Source organism: Protopterus annectens, chromosome 4.part1 (assembly GCF_019279795.1).
Source record: "Protopterus annectens isolate FY-2018-M chromosome 4.part1, PAN1.0, whole genome shotgun sequence".
Classification (NCBI taxonomy): domain Eukaryota; kingdom Metazoa; phylum Chordata; order Ceratodontiformes; family Protopteridae; genus Protopterus; species Protopterus annectens.
Genome location: NC_056734.1, coordinates 414,480,569 through 414,500,522, shown reverse-complemented (window position 1 = coordinate 414,500,522; position 19,954 = coordinate 414,480,569). Strand labels below are relative to the sequence as shown.

Here is a 19,954-nt window from a genome sequence, read left to right as displayed (position 1 = left end):
GCAATCCTTGGGAGGGATAAACACATTATTTGAATTTTGTGGAACAGATTCCATTATATCTGGATCCTAGCAAAACCTCTCCAAGATGACATGTCAAGCAACTTACCAGCAAGGGCTTACCACCTAGAAGGTAGACAGGCCTGCTGCAAAGGCCTCAAACAGAACATTTTCTCATCAGGAGAAAAGGAATTGGAGGACCAACTACCACATTTACATCAACTCCCCAAAACAAGTGTATTCGGGGTGGGAGGGCCTGCGGGTTCCTTCTCCTTACACAAATTTAGCGTGCGCCATGAAAGACTCCTGAGGGAAGTCTAAGTATCATCTCTTACACGTACTGTGCAGTTCAGGAGGGGAGAGACAGAAGAAGAATCATAAGTGCCTAGGCACATTGATTAAGACATGGTTAGAGGCTGTCTGAAGTATACTGTCCTTGGGGAATATAAGATCAAATAGACACAGTGACACTGGCAGTTTGGGTAGGATCAGAGGTTAAAAAGATGTCCTCTTCCCATGATGATTGGTGGACTAAAGTTTTCTCAAAAGTGTCATAGGGGATGGAGCAGACAGCAACAAGGTAAGTAATCTCTGATCAGGGGCTGGAAATAAGGCTAAAGGATCAGATTATCAGTCTCCTAGTGCTGATGATTATATCAGATCCAAGGAGAAGACTGGTGTCGTTCTATTAAGTGCTATGTTGCCCACAGCCCAAGATGGCCTCCTGACAGGGTTGAACCTAATTCTGGATGATCAGCATCAACCTCTTGACCCTGGAACACTATATGCTCTGAAGACTTTGGAGTCAAGAACTGAGACAGTCAACCAAGGCCCCTAGGTTGACAACACTGACGTGAACAATCGGGCGGGAAATCTCACTCCCAAAGCCACCAGATCCAAAATGGGAATTGGCTAAGTACCAACTACATGGCAGGAGATAGGCCAACTCTCTCTGCCCTCATTGTCAAGGGAGAGGGAATGACACCCATGTCTACCTGGATCTTGGCAAATGCTCTCAACATCTTATCCTAGTCAATATCCACAATGCTTCTGGTAGGCCTAATGGACCAGACAGGGACAGATGATGGAGGATGGGCAGTAAAAAACATCAAGAGCTCCCTCTCAGAAGATTTTGACCCAAGAGAAAAGATTCTCTTAGGGGAGCATTCCTGAATGACAACTGGTATGGAGCTGTTTGAAGAAGATAAAGGTCGAACCAAAACAAATCCAAAAAGTGACCAGAGTCATGATGGGAGGCCTCAGGGATATAGCAACTTTCGGAAATGGAGTGTGTATTGGAGGATAATCTGAGGACCTCTTCCTTTTCTCATTTTCTTCTAACTTTGAACCATTATCTTTGTCTTTAGGTTTTTCTCTGGATTTGTCTCCACTCTTATCCTTATCTGAAGCTTTTGTACCCGGTCACTCAGAACCTTTGGGCAGCTGAGGAGGGTGCAAATCTGATGAAAATCTGGCAGATTCTCCAGTAGAACCTGGAAGGATGACCAAGAGTATCAACATTTTTTTTTGTCATGTAGGGCCATTTGGATGCATGAAGCAGAAACATTACACTTGGTGTTTATTGTTTGAAGCTGGATCATTTTAAACACACTCAGTATGGGGGTCCTGGGATTGTATGCCTGCACTGGAGGCATTTCTAAAAGTCTGAAGCTTTTTCCATAACTTTTACAACAAAAAAGTCACAGACGACATCCATATAACAGAAGATACAGTATGATAAAGGATATATATCTGGGTATAATCAGTATGAGTGAACGCTCTTATCTGCTGTTTCTCTGCCTGCTGGTAAGTGGTACAGCAAAGTCTAGGATCTGGCTTTTTTCTGCTATAGAGTGATCTCAGAGTTGGAGTACATAATTAGCAAGGGGCGTTTGGGGCAAAAAGCTCTTTTATTGAAGACTAACAGCTAAAACAAAAGCAATCTTTTCAGATCAATCTGTTTTTGAATGCTCTTGAGTGTTTGCTTCAGCTGTACATGTGTATAAAAAAAATTTTTTATATATATATATATATATATATATATATATATATATATATATATATATATATATAAAGTCTCTGTGTGATAGTTATAGACAGATAAAAAGCTCCATGTATCTGTATCTCAACACAACTCAAACGTGCAGAGCACTGGAGATTTTGTCGGATAGGAAGAGCAGCAAACAAGACCTCAAAAGCAATAGTGTTAACCCAAGGGATTATAGGAGAGAGGAGATCTGGAGCTTGAAACTGTAGAAGTTCTAAAGTTTTTGCTGGCCTTGATCTGCTTCAAGGCATATAACCTTACTGCTGAGAGACGGAGGGAGGGGTCAAGATATGATCATTCAAATCCAATTCTCAGATATTTCAACAGTCCAACTTCTTTAATACGACATTCCATGTTCCACACTTTGCATTTAAAGTATTTGCCCATCTTTTGTACAAAAGGTGTGTATTTGCACAGTGTTTAAAGGAGAACACTACTTTGAACATATCCACCATCTAAAAAACAACACTTGTCAAAACAGCAGCTGTAGCTAACCAGGTGCAACTAGGGCAAAAGGAGAACAGAAATAGCTTTTCAAAATAAAATGATCAAGCCTCTGCTTAGTAACAGGAAAATGGACTAAAGATTTAAAGGTGCAGTAAGCTTATCAAAAGGATGAAAGATCAGCCACCTACATAATCTTAATGGTTTCTGACAAGACAAAGCAGCTGACAAGTATACCATTTTAGATGAACATTATATTCAAGAAACAAGTAAGAAATTAAGTACTTCAGAATCTGATTCACTGGAAAAGACCACGAGGTGCATGCAGAACAGAAGGTACCTTGAACAAGATAAATGTAATTCATAACAGAGCATCAGAGCTGTGTTACATACAATTTGATGTAACAATGACAAAGCAAACCAATAACCAAGATTAATTTCCTAATGAAACTATGAGTTCCACAATTGTAGCCAAACACTACAAACCAAAACATATTAAAATATGCTGCATCGTTAAAACATGTCAGTACAGTAGTATAAAAGGATTCAACAAACAGAAACTTTGTGAGATAAAACTTGCAATATTGTGGAACTGAGAAACAGTAATGCAGCAACAATACTACAAAAGAATTGGTAAATGCTTACCTAGCTTTGGTAGGAAAATTTTGGCTGAGATCTTTCATCACCATTAAGGCATCTGCTGTAGGTGCAGCTAGAATACGAGCTGCTGTCTGGAAACTCAGATCTTAAAAAAGCAAGAGACATTCTATAGTATGCATAAATCATTTAGCTAATTGACAACTATACAATTTAATTTTCAAACAAAGTACTGTTGAAAATATACTATCTTGCCATGCACATAGGCCTTATAAAGCTGCTCAGGATGACTAACTCTTACTTAAATGGTATAGTACACCAGGATAAAACAGGAAGGTATCAACAAAGCAAGAAACTTGAGTTCCATATTTTAAAGCCCCGTAGCTAACCTACAGATTTCATGCTCCTTTGGTAAATAAGCTCAAATTCCTCTACAGTAGGGGCATGAGAACATAGTTTCATACAGCAAAAATGTGCCCTTGGCTAAAACTTCCAAATGTGGTACATTGATTAGCAGGTCATTAAATGTGCACCATAGTGTAACTCAAAGTATCCCAGAAAATTTTCACAAGTGATCAAAAGGGCAATTTCCATACATATTAATGTATACAACTAACTTTTCATTTTCAGTTGCATTGCAAGCTGGCAGAAGTAAAGGAAGCTCTCAAGTTCAGGTAGACCTAGATTTAACAGAATATGGCCCACTGCATAATCAGGTTCAGAGAAGCAGTTAAGACTATAACAAGTACTCTAGTCAGATTAAACAAAACATGCACCTCCATTATTGACTGTTAAAGTAAATATATTCTAAACTGAATTTTTTCTTCATTCCAGAATTAAGCTATACAAATAGTAAACACAAGCAGCACAACTGTCTCAAAAGTGTTAATTTAATTTACAGACCAGTTTATAAATAATTTAAAGTTAATTCTTTTATTTAAAAATTTCCCTGTCAAACCAGGATGAAGAAATAAATGCTGAAGCCTATCCCAGCAAGCAACTGGGGAAGTAATTTCTAGATGGGATGTCGATCAATTAGAGGATGCAAAAACTCACATTAATCACATCACACACAGAACTACAGCCAGTGAGGAACTTGCCCCCTCCAGACACATTTTGAATACACAGAAGGAAACCAGAGATACTTGTGAAAACCCAAAGGGACAAAAAGAATACACCACGTCCACACATGACACACCCAAAGCTAGGAATCAAATAGAGCCAGTCACTTTAAGGTCAATGGCATTAACTGATGCACCACTTTGCCACCACAGCAAAAAGATTTTAGGCGAACAAGGTAAAGTGGATATCAATACAGTGCACCAATGGAAGAAATAGTTAGGAATATGCTAACTATGGTTGGACTACAACAGCTTCTACTGGAGTACTGTAACACTGCTGATGAGCAATTAAACAGACCTAAGCTGTTGGAATGAGGCCTTGAAAAAGTACTCTAGGTAAGTAGTTTTAACAGTAGATTTAAAAAAATCCTGAAGGAGGTATAATGTTAGGCATGTGTATCTATGACTGCAAGCTACAGAGGTGAACAACATGTAGGTACACAGTCATGCCCCAAGCCTATTACACTACATTTTGGCATAAAAAGAAAAGTTCTTGGCAGTTCTATCCCACATAGAACTGTACACACCTGTGCATAAATGTTATCTCATTGATAAGTCAAGGGGAAATTTTGAGTCCAAACACCCATTAAACTGGAGTGAAGTGACCCTTGTAAGTCATGGTATTACACAGTTGGTAAGATTTTCCTTCATCCTTTCTTCGATTACCTATCTTCACCCTAATGGTAATCAACATGGAATAGATAAGGAAAGGAATTGAAGGATGAATGAATGAACGAATGTACTAGTTTCAACCCTTCCTCTCACACAGTAACAGGCCCTGGCTAGCAAATGTGTTCTGCTGCCATTTAGCAAATGTGTTCTGCTGCCATTTCAATCAACAAGCATTTCATTTTCTCTTTTACAATTACAGTGACATGAGTAGGGATATATGGTTGTAAATGACAACAAATTGTGTTCATTATAGCAAATGAGGAGGGGGTATGTAAATAACAGCAAAGTGAAATACATTACCAAGACAGGAACAATAATAATATGTTTGTTAAAAACGTAGGCCCACTAGATATGCATTCCCTTTTCAGGGGCGACCAGGTTAAGTGAGTTGCTCAAGGTCACAAAGTAGGCAAATGTTGAATAAGGGAATCAAACCCTGCACCATTGCAGATCAGGGTGTGAGGGCATATAGGACAGCAGAACAATGAAATAAAGTACTCTAGGCATTAGCTGGACAGCAACTGTTTGGGGTGTACAAAAAACAGCAGCAAACAAACATATTACTGTAGCCATTAATTGGACAGGGTTGAGAAGGTGTGTACATGACAGCAGCACAATAAACTGAATTACTCTGGGCATAACTGGGTAAACTGGTTGAATGGAAGTGTACAAGGGACAAATTGAAATGCATTACTGTAGTTATTAACTGCTACAGATCAGGGTGGTTGGGAGTATTTGTACAAGACATGAAGTGCATTACTGTGGGCATTACCAGATCAGCAAATATGTATGAAGCATTCAAACAACAGCAGCAAAATGAAATTCATTACTGTGACAATTACCAGAAAAGTGACTCAGGCTGGCCATATGCACATGGCAGCAGCAAAGTGAAATACACTACCTATGGCCACCACCTGATAGCAACTGAACAGGAATGTACAAATGATAGCAAACTAAAATACTTAACTGGGGTGAGGATGTAAATGACGAGTACATTAAAATACATTGTGACAATTATTTTTCACTTTCTTAGCAATCAGAGGTGACTGCCAAGAGAAACAAAATCATTAGGAATTCTCATCTTTGAGGACAGTTTTTCTCTTGTGAGCATTTCTATTTTTACTGGCAGGACATTAGATTCTTCCTTTACTTACTGTAGGAGTCCTACAATATTTATAAAGTAGAGAGAAGTGGGTACATAAGCAAAAATAAAAGTAAAGTTGATTAAGAAGGGAGCTCAAATGGAATGATACAAAAGGGTTGCAAAATAGTGGAAATCAATAACTGTTGCAGTAAGTCTTTCAAAACTTTGCTATTCAGTACTCAAGAAACTATACTATATGAGATGATGGGATGACAGGAGAGTAGCACACACTGATCTCACAGACTCCCCCTTTTGTCAGGTTTTTATTAAAATCATGAATACAGGGAATTTTTTTCATGGTTAGAACTGGCATTTTGACATTTGTCTACAGAAAAACAGCAGTGAAGCTAAGTGAAATACAACAGCAGTGGCTTGTCAAGCTGCATTGGGAAAAAGTCTGACCAAGTGTTAAACTCCACTCCAACAACTGCCTGGAGTCTTAGATCCTCTGAAGGAAGGCTCTCACATTGCACATTTACACCAACCTCTATGAAACACACCTGTTCCTGTGAAAAACCAAAGAGGAGGAATGGTTAAAAGGGCCTGGAGCTCAGAAACTCTCTGAGAAAAAGTAAGAGCCAGTAACAAAACAGTCTTCCAGGTACAACGTTGTAAAGAAGCAGAATCTGCAGGCTCAAAAGGAGCCCAAGTCAATTTTTTCAAAAGAAATTTAAGGTGCCAAGGAGGAGGACTATGTTTTCTTGAAGGCCTGATATATGTAGGATGCCTTTAAGTAATTGTTTGACCTCAAAATGAGAAGCCAAAGGAGAATTCAAGGGCAGGCTCACAGAAATGGCTGACAAATGGGACTTCACAGAAGAATAAGCCAGGCTAGACTAGAGCAACTCACACAAATAAGAGAGGACCAGAGGGCCCCCCACTGAAAAAGGGTCCTGGTTACGAGCATGGCACCAGACAGAAAATCTTTTACATTTGGACATAAGATTTTCTAGTTGAGGGTTTCCTTGCCCCCTGTAAAACCCTGAGCACATCCTCAGAAAAGAGGTACCTGAAGGGGCTCAAAACCTGATCACACTCATAGTTTTAGCTGAACAGTGGACAAGTAAAGATGGATGAGAAACTTCTTGCCCTTTGTGAGGAGATCCAACCAGTGAGGTAAATTGTGGTGTTTACCCCGGACCAATGTATTAAGAGGGGGAACCAGTGCTGTCTTGGCCAAAAGGTAGTCACTAGCAAGATTTCTAGGGAGTCCAGATGAATCCTCAGAAGGACTCTTGGAAGTAGAGGAAGAGGAAAGAAAGCATAAAAAAATCCCCTTCCAAGGAAAAGAAAGGGCATCCATCTTCCACGAGCATGGCAATCTGGAACAGAAGACAGGAAGCTGCCTGTTCAGACGGGAGACAAAAATATCTACATAAAGAATACCCCACTGACAGAAATGTCCAAAAACACATCGCTGTGAAACATTCATTCATGAGCCTGTGTTTTGAACGTGCTCAGAGAGTCTGCCACTAGACTGTGCTCTGAAGGAATGTAACTGATAATGGAGAGCCACCTCCCAAGCCTGAACAACCATTCTGCACAGGAGCTAAGATTTTTGTGCCTCCCTACTTGCTGACATACCACATCACTGTAGTGTTGTCTGTGTACACCTTCAAGGGGCTTGGACAGAATATGGGGTGAAAAGCATGAAGGGCCAGAATCACAGCTCTCATCTCTTTGATGTTGATATGGTCTGACCTCTGGAGGGGTCACAGATCCTGAACTTTCAGGTGACCAAAAGAAGCCCCCCACCCCATGTCTTATTCATTGGTCAGCAGCTCTTGAGAAGGGACTAGAAGCTGAAAGGGCAGGCCTGGGCTGACAGCAAGCCTTCTTTAGAAGGGAAGGAGAGGTACACTGAAATCCAGAGGACGACTATAATTTCATATCCCAACTACTCAAACTCAAAACTTCCCGCTCAAAAAAATTATTTAATCCTGATAGTTTCCTGAATGAATTGCAAGCATGTGACTGGTCACCACTGACCCATCTTGAACTTGATGAGGCTGTGACCTACTTCAACACTAACTTTCTTCAAATCTTAGAGTATCACGCACCTTATCGCTCTACTAGGATAAGAACTAAATCTGCCCCATGGCTAACAAAACAAACTAAGCAAAAAGTGATCCTTAGAAACAAAATATGGGCTAAATGGAGAGCTACCAAATGTCAATCTGATCACTTCCTCTTTAAACAGTTAAGAAATGCCACCAAGAAAGATACTCTTAGAGACAAAAAAGACTTCCATCTTCACCTCCAACAAACCAGTCAACAAACTCCACAAACATTCTGGTCATGGATAAACAAACTTCTTCAACCAGGACATTCGACTACTCCTGCCCCATTAGGCTTCAACCACAATAATTCCAACCAGATACCTGATGCCTTTAATAAATATTTTACAGAAGCCATTCAAACCCTAGCCAATTCTTTACCTCTATCTACTGCTTCCCCACCAAATACCTCCAAAACTTCATCTCATACCTTTCATATACAACCTGTTCCTACATCTCTTATTCATAAGCTACTTAAGAAACTGAAACCTTGCACCCCCATCTGCCGACCGACTCCCATCTGAATACCTACAAATTGCTGCAAATGCTATAGACTACCCCATATCTATACTTAACAGGACTATCTCTGAAGGCAAAATCCCTACCATATGGAAAGTATCTCACATAATCCCTCTACATAAAGGTGGATCTTCTATTGAGCTTTCTAACTTTCGCCCTATTGCCTTACTCTCCCCATTAGCTAAGATAATGGAAAAATGTATTCACAAACAACTACTCAACCACCTACTACAAAATAACTTACTAGCCAACTGTCAACATGGCTTCAGACCATTCCACAGCACAACGACTGCCCTTCTATCCTTCACAGACTCTATAAATAAAAATCCTAACAATAACTCCTTTTCCTCTGCACTATTTATAGACCTGTCAAAAGCCTTTGATATGGTTAACCACAACTTACTTCTTGACAAACTAAATTACCATTCTCTTGATCCACAAGCATTACAATGGTTTAGGTGTTATCTTCAAAACAGGCAGCAAGCAGTGCTTTGGGATAACAATCTGTCTTCATTACTCCCAATAAATACTGGAGTCCCACAAGGTTCAATCTTAGGTCCCCTTCTTTTCTCCTTATTTATTAATGACCTACACTTGAACATACCTCAAGCCACCTGCATTCAATATGCAGATGACTCTACCTTAATCTGTACTGATAAGAACGTAGCCTCCCTCCAGTCCCTCACCCAAACTGTTTTCCAAAATGTTGAAAAATGGTTTATGCAACATTGCCTCCTCCTTAATCCCAAAAAAACAAAACTACTACTCTTTACTCCAACTCATAAATCATCCACAACATTCTTCGCCATAACCTCTAACAATGCTACCAACATAACCCCAGATACTACCACCTGCCTACTAGGTGTTACAATTGACAATCATCTTAATTATGATGACCATATTAACGCCACCATAAATTCTGTTAACAAAAAACTTGGTACTCTCTATAGAATTAAACCCTTCCTTACCCCCTCAGCCAGGAAAACCATTGCCCAGACCCACCTCATCTCTACCCTTTCCTACGCCTCTGCTATATATACTAACTTATCAAAAAACAACATCACCAAACTTTCTACCTGTTACAATAGCATAGCTAGATTCATTACATGTACTCCCTTCAAAACTCACCACTGTCTTAACCTCAAACAACTAGGATGGCTAGAATTGCATAACCACATACTCTGTCAACAGTTACTTATCACTCAAAAGATCCTATACCACCCCAATGATACCCCTATCCTCACTAATCTGATTTCACCTTATAAAAATCTAGCTGCACTATGTTCTGCTAATAAACTCCTGGTCTCCTTGATTAAATCTAACAACAAAGCTGGCGACTCACTGTTCTCAAACACTATAGGTAAAAACTGGAATCAGCTCCCTCCTGAACTTTCTAACCTAGCTTCTACTTCTCTATTCAAAAAACATATTAAAGAACATCTTAAAACTCAGTGGCTTTGTCCTTGTGCTAACCCAGACTGAAATCTTTTCCCCTCTTACTCATACCCCTTTCCCCACTCCCCTAACTTAGGCCTCCAACCTAGGCCTCTAAATCTTGTTACTTTTTTTTTTCATAGTAAGAGGATAAATTATAAATACTTTACTCTGTTGTGCAATACCCATTTTGTTTTACTTAGTTTAACTTTTAGCATAATGTCTATCCTATAATTTTATTACTATATTATTTCTTTTAACCAATGCTGCCACTGTACTGTTTTCATACATGTCTTTGTTATATGTTAACTTTGTTTACTGTTCATGCTGGAGCTTTTCTCCCCGGGCCTCTACTGAAAATGGACAAATATCCAGTTAGACTAGCCCGGTCAACACATGTAAAATAAAAATAAATAAAATTGTAGCCAAACTGACTTAAAGTACCACTGAAGCTTCCGCATATGCAGTCTGGCAAGGTAGTGAAATAGAACAGAAGACGTCACGAATCCCAGGGCCCAAAGAAACTCCCTGGCTGGCAAGGCAGTCAGAGGAAGAAGAGACTGAAAGAAAGCATGACAAAACTTTTGGAGGTGGAAGAGAGGCCAGCATTGGCACTGTTTGAATCTTGCATCCCAGATGCACATGACCTTTACAGGGAATAAGCATGGAGTTTTGGAAGTTGATGGTGAACCCCAGACTTTGAAGAACAGAGATGGTGAACTCCAGATCCTTTTAACAGGTGACTGGGAGAAGACACCTGAAGCAACAGATCTAAATAAGAAAAAAATCTGAACGCCTTGGAGTCTGCAGAAAGCAATCACAGGAGCTAGGCATTTTGTGAATATCCTTGGGGCACTAGAAAGGTCAAAGGGAAAACCAGAAATCTGATGAATAGGGATATGAAGGTAAGCATCTTTCAGATCCAAAGACACCAGAAAAGTCTGGGGTAGTAAAACAGGATTTGAAGAGTAAGCATCCAAAAAGAAAAGACATTGAGAAAAGTGTTGAACAGACATATAGAATAAGTCTCCAAATACCCTTCTTCCAAGGAACCAGGAACATCTTGGAATAAAAAACACTTCCACTTGGGAAGGGGGGCAGGTTCATAGGTTGGTACTAGGCTATCAGTCCTAGGGCCTATACAAGCCTAGCCATATTAATTCCTTGGTTATTTCTTCCCACAATATTTACTTCCTTGGACTCTCTCGAGCAGAGCAACTGATGTGATCTCCGGGCTAAATTTTCTATCTCCCATCCAATCGTCAAGGTTCCTTTTGAAGAGGGCCAAAGAGGCGCTTGCTTGACATGTATAGGCAGTCTATTCCAGAGTCTGGGGAGTCTCTGGGTCAGGAACCTATTCCCTCCAGCATGTTTTGTTCATTGTGATGACAAGGTTTAGATCCCTGGAGAGTGTAGCTCTGAGGGATTGGGATTTCTTTAAGTGTAGCATGCCCAACAGCTCTGGGTTTGACATGGCCTTCTATGTTAAGCAGAGCTCGCCTCTGAGTAGACGATATGCGACAGAGTATAGGTGGAGTTTTTGTAGACTGCCAGCATAGGGCATCTGCTTTAGGCCTATGATTCTTTTAGTGAGATATTTCTGTAGCCTTTCCAGTTGTTGCAGATGTCTTGAGAGGTACATACCAAATGGGACACTGTATTCTATAATGGGTCTAATGAGGGATGAGTACAGTGGGACCATGACCTCCTTTTTTCTGGATGAAAAGCCCTTAGTGATGAGGTATGCCACATAGGATTTCCTGACTGTTGCGGCAATGTGGTTATCTAAGGTAAGACCGCTGTCCACCTGTGTCCCCAAGTCTCTAATCACACTTTCAGTGTTTAGTGTACTGCCACCTATGTGGCAATTCACAGGTACATGTTTTTTCCCAAAGGGGATAAAGTACAGTTGTGTACACTTGCCATAAATGTAGATGTTAAGAGTGTATTCACTGTTGCAGTCATCACATTTGGGTTATCTGCTTGCAGTAGCCCTCAGTCGGCCTGATTAACAAAGTCTTGGGTCCTGCGTCAGTTGCTGTCCCTTCTTCCATGACATCAGGTCGTCAGGGGTATAAAGCATGCAGCCGATGCCATTACATCAGTTTTTCTTGCCCCAGATGTCAGGTGCCCACCTAATGGGAAGCAATTAAATCTATAAATATACAAGGTTATACCTCCAACAAAAAGCAAATACACCAAAACGCTTTTGAGCATAGTAAAGGAGAGTAGGAGTATAGCCAAAAGAAGTAAGGAGGCTGGAAGGAGGGTAACCAGGACTGCAACACTGAATACACTCGAACATCTACATTTATGGTATGTGTACACAACTGTACTATGTTCATCGTGTTTCACTGCTGCAGTCATCACATTTGGGTAGATTCCCAAAGCTAAGGATGGGAGGAGGAATTTAGACAGCATTAAGACCAGCTATAAGGCCCTGCAAGACTGCAGTGGCAAAGCCAGCTCTGGATATAGAGAAAATTGGCAGATGGTAATGCTTAGTGAAAGTATGTACAGAACTCCAGGTAGCAGCTTCTAGGATGTCCCTGGTAGGGACGCTCTGAGAAAGGCTGTAGAGGTAGATGCAGCCCTAGTTGAGTGGGGTCTGATCCCCTGTGGGACAGGTTTTCCATGGTGCTTGTAGCAAAAATTAATGCAATGGCCTATCCATTTGGAAATGGTTTGCTTTGAAATAGCTTTCCCCTCTGACCCTGCAGCAAATGCCACCAGTTGTTCAGATTTCCTTTGAGGTTTAGTCCTGTCCAAGTAGAATCTAAGCTGTCTGTGCACATCTAAGGAGTGCAGTATCCATTCCCCTTTGTTCTGCGGATTAGGAAAGAAGGTTGGCAAATTAATGGACTGATTATGGGCCACACTGGATACCACCTTGGGCAAGAAGGTGGGATTGGTCCTGAGGGACACCCTGTCCACATGAAAGATGATGAAAGGCTCCACTGCCATAAGGGCCTGTAATTCAGGTACCCTTCTTGCTGAAGTGATTGCTAAAAGGAAAGCTATTTTCCAAGAAAGGAATTTTAAGTCTGCAGTAGCAGCTGGCTCGAAAGGAAGAAAAATGAGTTTCTCCAATACAAAGTTAAGGTCCCAGGCTGGAGTTGAAGCTCTCCTGGGTGGTCGTAAATTTTTGGCCCCTCTGAGGAACTGCTTGAGCAGTGGATGAGAGAAGAGGGAAGGTTCTGTGTTATAATGAGCTGAAATGGCAGAGGCGTGAATTTTGATGGAGGAGAAAGACAGGCCCTTGTGAAGCATCTCAGTTAAGTATTGTAAAATCTGAGGTAAATTGGGCACTGCTGTACTCATCCCTTGAGAATGGTTCAAGATGCTGAATATTTTCCATTTTTCAGCATAAGATTTTCTAGTACCAGGTCTCCTTGCCTCTAAAAAGATATCCATCACTGGTTTACTGAAGAATGGTAAAGGAGAGATTGAGTAATTAGCCAGGCTGTTAGGTTCAGTGTTTGAAGCTGTGGGTGCAGAATCTGGTTCTCCTGCTGAGACAATAGAGTAGGAGTCTGAGGCAGGTGCCATGGGGCCAACAGTGAGACTGCGCAAGAGGGGGTACCAGTGTTGGCATGGCCAGTCTGGCGCAATCAAAATCGCCCTTGGTTTGTCTTGTTTGATCTTTAGCAGTACTTTGGAGAGCAGAGGCAGAGGAGGAAAGGTATAAACCGATAGGTTTTTCCAGCTGAAAGACAGAGCATCCACTTTCCAATCTTGTTTGTGGGGAGTCCTTGTGCAAAATTTGTCCAATTGATAGTTCTGGGGGGAGGCAAACAGGTCTATATCTGGGTCCCCCCATTTGTTTGTCAACATGTTGAAAATCCTTGGTTCCACTTTCCACTCTTGTGGATCCATGAGGTTTTGGCTTAGTTCGTCTGCCATTGTATTTAGTTTTCCTGGCAGGAATTGAGCTTCTAGATGCACTTGATAGCTCAGGGCTGTGTTCCACAATGCCATGGCTAGTCTGCAGAGAGGGTAAGAATGTGTACCCCCTGCTTGTTTATGTACCACATAACAGTGGTGTTGTCTGTCTTTACCATCAATTGTCCTGAAGAATGTGGTCCTTGAAGGCTGTCAGAGCATTCTGTACAGCTAACATTTCTTTTTGATTGCTATGCAGGTACATTTGACTTGGGTTCCATTTGCCCTGAATGCACTTCCCTGCCAGGTGAGTCCCCCATGCATAGTCTGACGCATCTGTTGTTAGGATTTGGGCAGCAGGGGGTAGTGTGAATGGTAGTCCCTTGTTTTTGTGGCAGGCCTCTGCCCACCAAAGGAACTCTAGGTGTAGGCAAGGTATGATAGGAATCATTGCTTCTAGATCCTGATAATGTTGACACCATAGGCTTTTTAGATACCATTGTAGTTTTCTCATATGCAGTCTTGCATATGGAATTAGAAGAATTCAGGACGCCATGAACCCCATGGCTTGTAGTATTTGCCTTGCAGATAGCAGGGTTTTTGTGGCCACTTGTTTGAAGTAGGCTGTCAAATTAATTTGTTTCTCTGGCGTGTGGAAAGCCATCTGGGATGTTGTATTCAAGCTTGCTCCCAGGAATATAATTTGTTGACAGGGCACCAGGTGTGATTTCTTTTTGTTTATGGTGTACCCCAGACAAGTGAGCACCCTTTGTACAAATGCCAGATGATTCAAAAGTATGTCCTGGCTTTCTGCCAGAATTAAACAATCATCAAGGTATGGCTATATCTGAATATGTCTTTGCCTGCAAAATGCAATGACTGGAGCTAGGCACTTTGTGAATACCCTGGGCGGAGTAGATAAGCCAAAGGGCAGTGCAGAGAACTGATAGTGCGTTTAGCCTTTTTGAAGCATAAGTATCTTCTGCAAGATTCCCTGATTGGGATGTGCAGGTATGCTTCCTTTAAATCTAGTTTTGCCAACCAGACGTCTTTGCCTAGCATAGGCAGCAACTGGTGAAGAGTCATCATCTTGAATTTTGGAATCGCCAAAAAGGTGTTAGACAGGTCCAGGATAGACGCCATGAATTGTCTTTTCTGAGTACCAGGAAAAGTAGAGTAGAAACCTTGTCCCTTTTCCTCTTCTGGTACCAACTGAATAGCCCCCATGCTTAAGAGGGAAAGTACTTGCTTTTGGGCCTCTGTCCACTGATTTGGGGGTAGATCTGGCCACCCGCTTGGTGTTGGTAATGTGGGGAAGTGACATCTGTATCCCTGGGACACTATATTTAAAACCCATTTGTCCTGGGTAATGAGTTCCCAGTTATTGGCATGAAGAGCAATCTTTCCCCCCAAACGGGCAGTCAGTTGAGAAGTTCTTGGAAATTTTAAAAATAAGTCATTGAGACAGTTTACCATAGGGGGGAGTTTTATTACTCCCAGATTTGGAAGTGGGGGCCCCCCACTGCTTAGTCCTGTGTGTACCTTGGGAGTGAAGCCATTTTCCAGCAAAAATTCTCCTATAGTGTATGACATTAGGTTTTTTGCCAATTGCAGTACAGATTGGGTTATTTACCTGGCTACATCCACATGTGGGGCATTTTATGTGGGACAAACGTCCAGACCATTAAGACTCAGGATCTCCAAACACATTAGTAACATTAAGAAGGGTAGAGTACATAATGCTCTATTTAAACATCAGGTAGCTCATCCAACTGCTAATTTTTTATTTACCATTATTGACACTATCAAGGGTAATAAACAAAATAAAACTGGCTGGCATTCTCTATTGAGTTCCAAAGAGAAAAAATGGATTATTAAGTTAGGTGGTTTATTTCCACCAGGACTAAATGAGCAGTTTTAAGTGTAACCAATCACATTGTTTTGCTTGATATTTAAATGACAGTTTTTGAGTGATTTCTTTTACCTTGAGGAAGGCTGCGTGTATTAACCAGCCGAAACCGGTCTGTATACTTTTGCTGTCTTTACTGAATGAATTTCATTATTCATTAAATGCACTTATTCACCAGGATTTGGTCTGCTGGCTGCTTTTGTACATTGAGACAGTTTACCATAGGTGGGAGTTTTATTACTCCCAGATTTGGAAGTGGGGGCCCCCCACTGCTTAGTCCTGTGCGTACCTTGGGACTGAAGCCTGGGAGCCCTGCTGGATCTGAGTTTGGACTGAGAAGGTCTGGAAGAGGCAGGAAAGAACCAATTCTTGGAAGGCCAATGACTACTAAACCTTGGAGGTTGTACTTGTAAAAAAATCTTTAACAGTTTGCATAGATTTAGCTTTTTCCTCCATCTTTTTAAGAACTTCTTCTTCCTTGTTGCCAAACAGGTGGTCCTGGTTTAAGGGAGCATCCAGTAATTTCACTTTAACATGATCTGGCAAAGATTGCTCCTTAAGCCAAGCATGCCTTCTAAGTATAGACCAGCTACAGCAGCCCTGCAAGATGCTTCTAGTGAATCAAAACCACATTGCAAAGTATGTTTTCCAACTTGTTCAGCTGAATGCATTAAATCCTGTAAATCCTTATTTTCAGGATAATCAGGAATCAACATCATTTTCTGTTTAAGCAATCCAATAATATGCTGCTGATACTTTAACATATGAAACTGGCAGTTTAAGGCCCTAATGACCAAAGTTGCAGAACTGTATACCACCTTCTTACCCCATCTATCCAGCGCCCTGGAGTCTCTATCAGAGGGGGTATGATTTTTGGCAGTAGTAGCTTTAATGCCCTTGGGTCCCTGTGAAATGGTCTCAGGATCCACAGTAGGATTTTTAAAAAGAAACTTAGAGTCAGGGACCCTGTAATATCTATCAGGTTTTCTGGGAGCAGGAGGTAGAGTCACGGGCCAAGCTAGATTCCGAAAAGGCATCATCAACAATGTCTAGTACAGGAGGTATGGCTAAAGGCCTGTGCTAGGGCAGGAGTAAGAAATCCCTAAGCCTCTTTTTAGAATCAGAGAAATCCTGACTTTCCCAATGAAAATGCTCCCTGAGAGTATGCAAGGTTTCACCAAAAGAGAAATCCTCTGGGGGGAAGCAGAGGGAATAGAGTCCTCAGCATCAGAATCCTCATAAGTAGATAAGGATAAATCCTGGTCATCAGAGGAAACAGAAAAATCTGAATCCTGGTCAGGATAACCCAAATGTGATGACTGAAACAGTGAAACACGAAGAACATCTATACATTTCTTGGCAGTGAGCTTGAGCCCATGGCTCTGGCACCAAGCATCTGTTTCTGTAAGGCCCTTTTGTAGAATATCCACATAATTTGGGGATTCAATAATGGCTCCCAGTTTGCAGTCATCTGCAAACTTTGTTAGCCAGAGTCCTTAGTGTTGGCCTGTACTTCAGAAAAGTAGATGCCAAACAAGAGCGGTCCCAGGAATGAGCCCTGAGGTACTCCACTTGTCTGGAGCTGGATTTGGAGTCGGCTACTTTTACAATGTGGGTTCTGTCAGTAAGCCAGTTGGCAATCCATTGAGTGACGTAGGGATTAATGCCCAGCTTAGTAAGTTTATCTTTGATTCCAGAGTGGAGAATGCTGTTGAAGGGCTTGACGACGTCCACATAGGCTGTGTGGACTGCCTAACCCTCATCCACAGCTCTGGAGACTGATTTGAAGAAGTCAATCAGGTTCAGGAGACAAGAACGTCCATTCCCAAACCCAAACTGGGTGGGGTCCAGTGTTTGAAGGTTGCCAATGTCTTTGTTTATAAGTTCCATGATAATATGTTCCATGGCCTTGCAGATCAGGCTTGTCAGACTAATGGGGCAGTAGTTCCCAGGATCCAAGGTGGAGCCCCCCTTGTGGAGTGGGATAACTGTAGCTGTGCACTACTCAGTGGGTACGAAGCCTGAGGTGAGGCTATGATTAAACATGACACTTATGTGAGGTGCCAGTTCATTTTGTAGTTCATATAGTACACAGCCCGGGATGTCGTCTGGTCCAGTGGATGTTGTATTCTTAGCTTTGGATAGTGCGTTTTTTACCTGTTTGACCGTTATTACCAGAATTTGGCAATCTTCTGGTATTGAGATAGGCCCTTTAGGGGGTGAGAGGAGGGAGAAGTTGGCACTGAATTGATCTGCTAGGAAATTGGCAATATCCTTGGGATCAGTATATTTAATGCCATTCTGTTGTAGCTCAGAGCAGATCTGAGCATTGCCATTTAGATTCTTGACATAGCTATAGAATGCCTTGTGGTTGTCTTTGGAATCTTTGGCAATTTTATTTTCGTAACTAGCTTTGGAGGATTTTATGAGGGATCTCAGCTTCTTACTGAGGCTGGTAAGGGAGTTTTTTTGCATCCTGGAATTTTCCTCTTTTCTGCAGCAGTTTCTTCCTTTGAATGGTTCCTTGATTCACCATGAAACCTAGAACCTCTGGGAAATGAGGAAGTTGCTCTAGAGGAAGTTGAAGAAACCCTGAAAAAGAAGCGAGGGACTTCCACACCACGAAGTAACCCTGACAGATGGTAGAAAGAGCCCAAGAGTCTGAAGTGATAAAAAAAACAGTTTGCAAGACAAAGGGAAAGGCGATGGGACAAAGAAGCCTAGTCTAAGAGAAGGGGGGGGGGTGGTGAGTTGTCAAACAGAAGCAGGCTTATCAGATAAAGGAGGCTTCTGGGCCACAGAAATCTGAGAAGCCTTAATAGAAGGGTGCCCACCTACCACCCTTAATGCCCTTGGAGGCCTGGCGGGGTTGCCTATAAACAAAAGCAGATCTAGAAGGATAATTCTTCTGGAAGTTAGGGATAGGAGAGACAAAAATATATTTAAAGGTCCTGCAAAGCTTTGCCTTTCTCTTTAAGAGACTTAAAAAGATAATCAGCAGCAGTCCCAAAAAATGGTTATCCAACAACTTGGCCTTAATGTCCTCAGGTAGAGACTGGAGACAAAGCCAAGAAAATTGCCTCATTACAGACTCAAAAGCCGCAGCCCTGGAAGAGGCATCAGCAGCATCATAGCTACACTTAACAGTGTGGCAAGACACTTGAGAAGCACAACCTAAAACAGATAAGGCACAGGATTTGCCTTCAGAATCAAGGAGGTCAGAAATAACTTGACAAGCCTGAGCAAGCAAGGTCAGAATGTACCTGATCATGTGGGTCTAGTAATTAACAACCCTAAAGGCCAAAGTAGAAGCAGCGTAAACATTCTTACCAATCCTTTCCATTAGACCGACTATCCTTTTAAGGGGACAAAAGTTTTTGGAAGAGGGCAAGAGCTTAGAAGGCTTGTCAGAAGAGACAGACACCACAGCAGGTTCAGCAGAAGGACATTTAAGTAAGCTCTAACAATCCTCAGGAACCTTATAAAACCTATCAGGTTTCTTACACTTGGAAGCAGCAATGAAGTGTCTAACAAGGCAGCCAACACAGGAAGAACTGCTGATAGGTTAAGAGTATCCACCTGAAGCAATTTATAATATCTTCTCTGAATATTAGACACTTGCAAAGAATCCCACTTAAAGTATTCCATCATCATAGCAATTGTACCCCAAGGACAATTCTTCAAAAGGAGACTCAGGGCTAACAGACTTCTTATCAGAACTGGAAGCCAAGGTGAAGGCATCTGTGAAGAATATGACATCAGACACTGAATCCTCATCCAATAAATCAGATTCCCTAAGCCATTTACAAGGGGAGAGGAAGGAGGAGCAGGTACAGGAAACCCCTTGAGGAGGCTTCATGGCCGTCAAGGCAGAAAAGAAACCCCGAGTAAACTCTTGCCATTCCCTTTGAGGATCAATAGGAGGACCAAAACATACTTAATTTTTCTTGGATGGGACATCAGCCCTTATAAATATTGGTGGTTCAAACCCTTGGCGAGATTCAATAAGAGAACCCAGAACCTCCTGCCTGACAGATATCTGTGGAGTCCCCCTAGGACCCTCCAATATAATCAACCACAATTCCCTCTCGACGTCCAGTGCAAATGCCTGCAAAGTCTCAGAGGATGTGA

At 41.6% G+C, this 19,954-nt stretch overlaps 1 protein-coding gene across 1 annotated transcript in view; it reads right to left on the bottom strand.

The window, feature by feature from the left end:
* UGGT1 (UDP-glucose glycoprotein glucosyltransferase 1) overlaps nt 1-19,954 on the bottom strand; it is a gene marked incomplete in the record, with an annotated part of 2,149,769 nt that overhangs the window by 1,840,207 nt on the left and 289,608 nt on the right. Inside the window, 1 exon segment of the mRNA XM_044070228.1 lies at nt 3,134-3,233. Within this exon segment, the coding sequence (XP_043926163.1) occupies nt 3,134-3,233 (100 nt within the window).